Consider the following 8430-nt stretch of genomic DNA (forward strand, 5'->3'; position numbering starts at 1 on the left):
TTCATAATGGGAGCAGCAGGTTTCTGTTCAGGAGAAAGGTCAGGTTTTTTAAACACCATTGACTCTCGCTTGAAGCGGGCAATTCAAACTTAGCAAAAAAAAGTTTGCCTACTGAGTCATGATTTATTTGGGCCACTAATAAGTCATGATGAATTACTCACTTCTTTTACAACCGCTTGACAAACTGTCGTCAAACAAATCCCCTGATTACACCCTTAAGTCCAACCTCGGTCCGATGCATAGTTACGAAAGTTAAAGAAGTTGCCCAGCCATAGAAATATATTTTACGATAATACGTCGCTCGTTTCGTAATAAGTAAAACATATTCTTATCGTGCTGAACTTTGGCTTATATAATTCAGCGGAAACTGCTTCTTCTTATTTATGATTTATTTCGCCACACACGCAGTTGCTGGGATTCAATCCGCAAAATAAACTGCGCTGACGAGTCCCGATCAGGAGAATACATTCAACGTCATGCTTTGTTGTGAGTCAAGACTCAGGGAGTACCTCGAAAAGAGACTCGGCCATGTCCCGGCCTTTTATAACCTAAAATTTCTCGTAAATAATCTGAAACTTGGCGGATCTTGGCCCCCAATCAACGCTGGAAAAAAGGCCTACCTGACGTGGAGTGTGATCATAACGAACCTCACCCTCGGTCACTTGCTCTTCGTGCAAACCGCCTTTGTAGTCGCTGGTTGGAGGGCGACGGAGAAAATCGCGTCCGCGGTTGCCCTCCTGATGAACAACTACATCCACGCCTGGAAGGTCTGGACTTTATCACCTACCCGCTAGGGCGAGACCCTCGCCTTACCAATTCCAATCACTATGCCGTAGGTGTACGTAGTATTTCGCTACCAAAAGCGGATTCAACGACTCTTGGATGACGCCGAGGCGAAAAACGTCCTTAGCGATCCGGAGCTGGAGAAAAACCTCGAGTATCAAATGTCCTGGGCTTCGTTTATGCACTACGGTAGCTTCCAGTTGATGGGACTAGCGGCTTGCACTTTTTGGACCTTGTCGCCGGCTATTCGCAGCCTGAAAGGTGAAAGAGACTGTATTTGTCAGACTTCTCAGTTTCCATTTTTCAAACCCCGAAACCATTGGGACGTTAATTCTTCCAGACGAAACCGACCGAGTCCTTCCTTTGAACGGGTGGTATCCCTATAACACTTTCTCCTCGCCCTTCTACGAGATCACCTTCGTCTACCAGACCGTGACGGTGGTGATGTGCTGCGTTCAGAACATATCCATAGACGGGATGATCGTTGGGTTCATGGGCGTGATTTGCTGCAAATTCCAGTTACTTAAAATCAGGATAAACGAGATCGGCAGATCGGTCGACGAATGTCAACGAAGTGAATCGCTGATCAATAGGATCTACGTTGGAAACGAGCTCCGCCAGAAGCTCGTGCTTTGCATCAAGGAACACGTTGCCATTTTTGAGTAAGTTTAATCCGTGGCTAATTTCAACCGAACAGATGCGATTACTATCGGTAAAAATTTTAGGTACGCCAGGGAGTTTGAAAACATATTCAACTGCGCAATTTTCCTTCAATTCTTGGAGAACTCCTTGGTCATATGCATATCCGCCCTCGCGGTCTCCCAGGTAATCGATGTTCCCTGAACTTTCGAAGCCTCGTTCGTGGGTCAGGTTTCATCGCCGTGAAATCGACTCGCAAACATGATGAAAGTGTTTCTATCGGTGTTCGGAAGTCCAAATTACGTTTCTAGCATGTTTCAGACCGGTGAGTTGAACAGCTTTTCAACGATATTGGGAAACTTGATGTACCTGTTGACCATCATTTATCAGCTCTTCTTGTACTGCTACTTCGGAAACGAGGTTGCGATTCTGGTGAGTTGAAGACGGTACAATAATAAGGAAGAAGAAGGCGAAAAAAAAACTCTGAGAAAAATAAGGCACGCCATTTGTAATTGCCTATTTAATTTCTCGTCATTCTAATCACGATGCCACGTAACAGCTCATCCCCAACGCGAGTCTCGTCTACTAATTTAGCGAAAATTAAAGCCCAGGTGTAATTACACACTTGCAGTCCGTCGCTAACGTAATCAATTTCCCATAATCCAGCACTCCTTTACCTTCTAATTGCCTCTCGGAAAGCTGTGGAATATTCAGGAGGTTCGATTGGCTGGTAGATATAGCTCCGTCCGATTTTTAATCATCTCTTCCACAAGTCGATTGCCACAACCTTTGACGCACTTAGAGGCTCTCCGTTTTCGATCGCGAAACCTTAGGTTCAACTATCTTATCATACGTAATAATCGCGAAAAGAAGAAAATGCGACAGTTGGAAGCGAATTTTCAAGTTCACGTTAGTCTTGCTATGATTCGTTACATGGGAACGTGGCCTCCACGAGGATATTATCGAGGCATCTACATGCTGTATGGAGCATTCAGCTTCGTTTTTATACTCGGCGTTTATCTCGTGGTCCAAGTCATAAATCTGATTGCGATTTGGGGTGACGTCGAGAAGATGGTAGCCGGGACATTTCTTCTAATGACAAACACGTCGCACACTTTCAAGGTTTGAGTCGCATATCATGCTTACATCGAGCAAATGTGCTGCACAATGAATGCATTTCTCTTTTGCTCTGGTTTTCACCCGATCACTTCAACACCGTATCCCATTAATCCACATCTTCACATTCAAGTGCGATGGTGGTGTAATGGTCAGCATAGTTGCCTTCCAAGCAGTTGATCCGGGTTCGATTCCCGGCCATCGCACTAACATTTTTTACACCCTCTAGAACGTTGAGAGCAATGTTGAACGTCGTAATCGATTACGTTTCTTGTCAGAAAAATTCCGGCTGATTTATTTTAATTTATGAAACTCCTAACGTTTATCCGGTTTGGTGGATCAAGCGGATGAATCGCGGTTTCAAATTATCAGAAGCATCGGAATCCCGTTACTCGTTTGATTTCCTCCGAGTATGTAATCGTCTTTGATCCGAAATTGGACATTCCCATTCTCAGTCTCATCGGATGAATTAAAAAACCTGCTTTTCAAGGTGTTCAATATCCTACGGCGGCAAGACAGGATCGCGAAACTACTGGAGATCCTCAAAAGCGACGTGTTCTCACGATACAATATTCGCTACGAAGACCTGGTGATTTCGTTCGCGTTGAAAGGCATCCTCCACCATGTAGCTTATCAGAGTTTCGGCGCAGCGGCTGTTTTCTGTTGGGGTTTTACCCCAATCGCCAATATAATCGCGGGCAATAATCGCCGGCTACCAATGGACGGATGGTATCCTTACAACGTGAGCCTCACACCAGCCTTCGAATTCACCTACATTCATCAGACGGTCGCCGTGGTTTTAGCCTGTTTCCACAACGTAGCGATGGACACTTTGGTCGCCGGTTTAATCACCGTCGCTTGTTGTCAGCTTGAAATATTGAAAACGAATCTTCGCCAGATCGGAATTCTGAAATCATGCCACGAAGATGAGTTAAGGAATTGCATCCAGCATCACAAAGCGATAATTGAGTGAGTGCGGAACAGGAAGCATCTAATTATCCAATGTTTAATCCTCTTCATTCTCTTCGATTACTTTCTTTGATATCTTATTTGCTCTAAATTACTACATTATTATAGTTTCACGAAAGAAGTCGAGGCGATATTTAACCGTACTATAATCCTTCAATTCTTCGTCAACTGCATTATCATTTGCCTCACCGCGTTTCACATTACAAAGGTAAAAAGTGAATCTATAAACGATCGTAATATTATAAGACTGACTGAGAATTAGAAACTCGAAAAAAAAAAAAAAAAAAAAAAACAAGATTCTGAAACGAATTCACAGCTAAAAGTTTTCGTACCGGCTGAATTCATCGGCATGACGATGTACATGTGCTGTATGATCTATCAAATATTTATCTACTGCTGGCACGGAAATGAAATCGTTGTACAGGTGAGTAAATTTTTAAACTACCCGGAACTTTGGCGCGATAATTTTTCAGCAATGGGTGGAATTTCGAAGGAGAAAAATAGTGAAAAATCATTTCTCCATTTTTCTTTTTTTTTGACAGGTGAATTTATCCTTTCCATTTTTTTTTTTTTTTCGTTATTCTGATTTCGACTCGCTAATATTTTCGCAGAGCGAAAGTGTCTCCGTTGCGGCCTTTCAAGGAAATTGGTGGCTTTGCGGCGAAGGTTTGAAACGGGATTTACGGCTGCTAATGCTGCGTGCTAATCGTCCGCTCACGTTGAAAGCCGGAAATCTGTTGATTCTGTCGCTGCAAACTTTTGTCAGCGTGAGTTTTTTCTCCTCGTGAATTATGACTGATTATTAACGTGATTGTTTTCTTACTTTTACACATCGAGGACCCGCCTTTGTTTCAGATTCTAAGATTATCTTACTCGTTGTTCACGGTACTGCAGAGTTCAGCCTAAATGTTGATAGCTTATCTATTCACGTATAGAAGAAGCGTTGCTAATTAATCTGGAGTAATTTAACCAATGATTAAACACGAAATGGTACGATACTGATTTCACTGGCATTTGTTGGCCATGAAAAGTAGAAATATATATAGTGTACAGTAGAATAATTTTAAATTAATATTACATTCTTGTTAATTTTTCCGTACACGTGCCTACCGCATAAAAAATATATTCATACTGTACCGTATAATGGAAGTATAAAAATGACAGTTCTATGTGTATAATATGTATAAATTGCTTCGATTTTTCATCAGTACGTAACTCAACCAATCATGTTTATAGAAAATTTCGAGCTAGTGCAGAGTAGTTGCATTGCATTTTCCTAAAGAAAATCAAAAACTCCATCAAACAGCCTCGATGAGAAGAGCGATGCCTTGTCCACCGCCGATACACGCTGAACCGATTCCAAACTTGGCCTTCCTCCTCCTGCGGAAATGAAGAAATTGAGAATTTAGTCTTGATCAGTATCACGGAGAACTGATCGAAACGCTGAGTCGACGTCCAAACGACTATTACTCACCTCAACTCGTGAACGAGATGTCCAGTGATTCTCGATCCGGAAGCAGCGAGGGGATGTCCCAAGGCGATGGCACCGCCGTTCACGTTAAGCTTGTTCATGTCCAGGCCAAGGTCTTTGGCGCAGGCCAAAGTTTGCGCACCGAAGGCTTCGTTGATCTGCAAAAAGGAAAAACATTCATGATCCAAGTCAATTTTGTGATACCATTTGACCTGCTATTCCTGACTCGCGGTTACGGGTTTCATAAAATGTTGTTTGTTCGTTTTTCTTTTAATTTTTTCCACAGAAATGTACTATAACGTACCTACTACGTACTAACATACGTAAATAGTGTTATCACTTTTCAAGATCATCTATATACTCAGTCAGTAGTTGATAACGAAAATTACAAATCATGTGGAACGATTAGAATCAGGTGTAACACTGACATAAGTGTATTGTTTATGAATTCCCTTTTGACCGAAACCAATCCTCTCGTGTCTGCAGGAATTCCAGAGAAACGACCAGCTCGAATAGCTTCAAGAAAATGAGAGTAAAATTACCTCGACAAGGTCGATGTCGTTCAAAGTTTTCCCGGTTGCCTTGAGAAGGTTTTTGATCGCCGGAGCAGGTCCGATACCCATGATGCTGGGTTCGACGCCGACGACACTGTAGCCGACGAGTCTAGCCAAAGGTTTAAGGCCCTGGGACTTGACGGCTTCCTCGCTGGCCACAATAACGGCTCCAGCACCGTCGCTGATTCCCTGAAGATCGATTCAAACATTTAGCTTGTACATAAGCTCTGCAGAATCCTGTTTTCAGAGAACTTCTAAAATCGAATTCACCCACCGATGCTGTGCCGGCAGTTACGAGTCCATCCTTCTTGAAGATGGTCGGCAGCTTGGCGAGTCCTTCGGCCGTTGTCTCAGGGCGAGGATGTTCGTCGACGTCGACGACGACGTCCTTCCTCTTTACCTGGACGGTGACAGGAGCCAATTCTTCCTTGAAGTATCCGGCGTCATTGGCTGTGAAAGAATCATATCTTGAATTATCAAATGCTCAAATCATCCTTGGAGTTCATTTTTTCACGAGGTTCCAGTGTGACAGAAACATGCTTCCCTTCCGCAAACTCAATAAACCCCTTCAAATTGGTCATTTTAATGTTAAATAATGGTGGACTTTTTATTCGGTGCCTTCGGTAACCATCCAAGGTTCTCTACTCACCCGCCTTCCACAGCTTCTGGCTTCTGAGGGCAAAAGCGTCGACTTCTTCCCTTTTGATTCCGTACTTGGCACCAAGGGTTTCGGCGGTTATACCCATCGGCATTTTGCAGTACGTGTCGGTCAGCCCGAGCCAGAGACTGTCTTCCAGGGTGTAATTCTGACCCAAAGTTGTCCCGAACCTGACGTTCCTCACGATGAAAGGTGCCTGACTCATGTTGTCCGTTCCGCCGGTGAGAACGACTTGGGAATCACCGACGAGGATGTTCTAAACAGCAAAAACGGTTCGAAATTAGATTCCTTTATTTTTGTACTCCACTTACGTTGGGGTGTTCAAAAAAAAATTTCATCTCCAAACACTTTAATTCATGTACTCACTTGAGCTCCGTTGACGATGGACTGAAAACCGGATCCGCATAGACGATTTATCCCAAGGGCGGGTCTGTCCAGAGGAATGCCACTTTTGAGGAGAACATGTCTTGGCAGAAATGCTCCATCTGCGGATGTGTTCTGAAAATGTGTTGGAACGAGGTATGAGAGGTGATTTTATGGAGAGACACCGGCTTCAGCAATATTGGTAAGTCAACTTTTACGTACCACCAATACGTTTCCAATTACGACACTGTCGATCTGTTCCGGTTTCAATCCACCGGCTGCTATCGCTGCCTTTGCTGCCACTTCCTGAAGCTCGATCGCAGTCTTGTTCGCAAATTTACCACCCAGTGTCCCGAAAGGGGTTCGCTTTGCGGCGACGATGAATATTCCTTAAACGAGGATAATATGACGAATACAATACAATTGAAAATTGAGCGGGAACGGTAGAGTAGTTGATTGGATCGAAAAAATTTTGTCACAAAACTCGACAGTTGACATAAATTTTATTGATCGATTGTTATAAACGTTTGAATCCACAACGAAAATCAAGCGATCGTTGCTTTGCGAATGTGTAAAATAATAATTTCAGGTTAGTCAATTTCGAACTATATAATCCGAATATTTAATCACTGTGACGTAATTTTTATCACCAAGTTAGGTTGTTATTGAAAATAATCTCTAATATCTAATATAAGAATCTGTTTAGCAAAGCAAAGTCCGCGGGGTGTTATTAAATACTATAGATAAGAAGACTAGTTATAACAATTATATATAATACATTTCACCGTGTATTTTTGCTTCTATTACGTATACACGATGATGAGAAATTAGTGAAAAAACTGAACTGCAAAAGCATTGGTAAACGGAATGAAGTTTTGAATATTACGACACGTAGGCAGAATTTCGAATAATATGTTTCAAACGTAACGAGTGATGAAATGTGGAATTGATCAAAGTTATCTCTGCAAGTTCATGTCTCGAGTCAATTGGAGTAATGTAAAAATCCGGATGAAGTAATAAAGTTAAAAAAATCGTTCCGTCTGCTGTGACGCAACATAAAATTCCATAGTCTAGAGTTCGAAATATTGTGCAAACTCATGTAACAATACACATAATATATCATTGGAGTTAAAATAAAGCCGCGCTAATATTGCGTCACGATTGAAATGACAGCGAACGAGTTTCAAATAACAGGTCACAGTTGACCAAAATGGAAATATTTACGAATCATGAGGCCTTAAATACTGGCTCAAACGCGTTTCACATATCATTTTAAAAATAAAGGTTTTCATCGAAGAGTCTCGACTGACAATGATTTGAAGTGAGACGGAGAAATTCAAAAAAAAAAAAAAAAGATCGAACCGAGTGTCGTTGGTGAGTTTACGTTTATTGCACCGGTAGAGAAATGGAACAGCATTTAATCAGTTAGAGCAGTCTGGCACTTGCATGGCTCTAACAACAAGCTCCGAAACACCCTTATTCGTCGACTCTGACAATTTTTATGAGCTTAAACGAAGTTGAGATATTAATTGAAAGTATTTTCGTACCTTTGGTGGCGATCGACATGATAGCTGTTTTCTGACCTACGTTGGACTAACAGGCTAATCAGAGAAACTTAGTGTTATTACAGGCCATCGAAGGTCCAAAGTCCACGCAGTCTCCCCGCCTACAAACATCAGACTTCGACGAATACACACGATTCACGGCTACGCCAGCGCCTCGAATTCCATTGCGGAGATTCCGACAGATAAATTTAGCTGATAAATCCGTGGCGATGGTTTTAAAAAGGTGTTCGAACGTTCTTCATTTCTTACGAAACTTGATTGAGTATTTTTGAAACATTAAATTGGTATGTTTTTTTTTATTTTGCGCTTTGT

General features: G+C 42.2%; 2 protein-coding genes and 1 non-coding gene across 3 annotated transcripts; 2 read left to right on the forward strand and 1 right to left on the reverse strand.

The window, feature by feature from the left end:
* Window positions 1–476: 476 nt before the first annotated feature.
* Window positions 477–4521, forward strand: LOC124410636 (odorant receptor Or1-like). Its single transcript, XM_046889148.1, has 10 exons — window positions 477–767; window positions 837–1044; window positions 1124–1445; window positions 1509–1608; window positions 1744–1854; window positions 3029–3507; window positions 3616–3715; window positions 3824–3931; window positions 4119–4274; window positions 4363–4521. The coding sequence occupies exons 1-10, from the start codon at window positions 477–479 to the stop codon at window positions 4411–4413; spliced, it is 1926 nt and encodes a 641-aa protein (XP_046745104.1). The 3' UTR covers window positions 4414–4521.
* On the forward strand, window positions 2673–2744 carry Trnag-ucc. The gene has a single exon. It is a non-coding gene; the product is annotated as a tRNA-Gly (tRNA).
* A 262-nt stretch (window positions 4522–4783) lies between the features above and the next one.
* On the reverse strand, window positions 4784–8238 carry LOC124410635 (3-ketoacyl-CoA thiolase, mitochondrial). Its single transcript, XM_046889147.1, has 8 exons — window positions 8101–8238; window positions 6776–6942; window positions 6557–6688; window positions 6182–6446; window positions 5807–5982; window positions 5521–5721; window positions 4982–5136; window positions 4784–4887 (listed from the first exon to the last, which is right to left on the reverse strand). The coding sequence occupies exons 1-8, from the start codon at window positions 8117–8119 to the stop codon at window positions 4806–4808; spliced, it is 1197 nt and encodes a 398-aa protein (XP_046745103.1). The 5' UTR covers window positions 8120–8238; the 3' UTR covers window positions 4784–4805.
* Window positions 8239–8430: the final 192 nt, after the last annotated feature.

This window comes from Diprion similis, chromosome 9, assembly GCF_021155765.1.
Source record: "Diprion similis isolate iyDipSimi1 chromosome 9, iyDipSimi1.1, whole genome shotgun sequence".
Lineage (NCBI taxonomy): Eukaryota > Metazoa > Arthropoda > Insecta > Hymenoptera > Diprionidae > Diprion > Diprion similis.

What these genes read in the sequence shown, in the direction of transcription:
- LOC124410636 (XM_046889148.1), top strand. Translation starts at nt 477, where the DNA reads ATGCTTTGTTGTGAGTCAAGACTCAGGGAGTACCTCGAAAAGAGACTC. An exon ending in GAAATGAAATCGTTGTACAG is followed by an intron (nt 3,932 to 4,118) that starts GTGAGTAAATTT and finishes ATATTTTCGCAG; the next exon opens with AGCGAAAGTGTCTCCGTTGC. An exon ending in CGCTGCAAACTTTTGTCAGC is followed by an intron (nt 4,275 to 4,362) that starts GTGAGTTTTTTC and finishes CCTTTGTTTCAG; the next exon opens with ATTCTAAGATTATCTTACTC.
- LOC124410635 (XM_046889147.1), bottom strand. An exon ending in TAATTGGAAACGTATTGGTG is followed by an intron (nt 6,689 to 6,775) that starts GTACGTAAAAGT and finishes ACACATTTTCAG; the next exon opens with AACACATCCGCAGATGGAGC. An exon ending in CCAGAAGCTGTGGAAGGCGG is followed by an intron (nt 5,983 to 6,181) that starts GTGAGTAGAGAA and finishes ATTCTTTCACAG; the next exon opens with CCAATGACGCCGGATACTTC.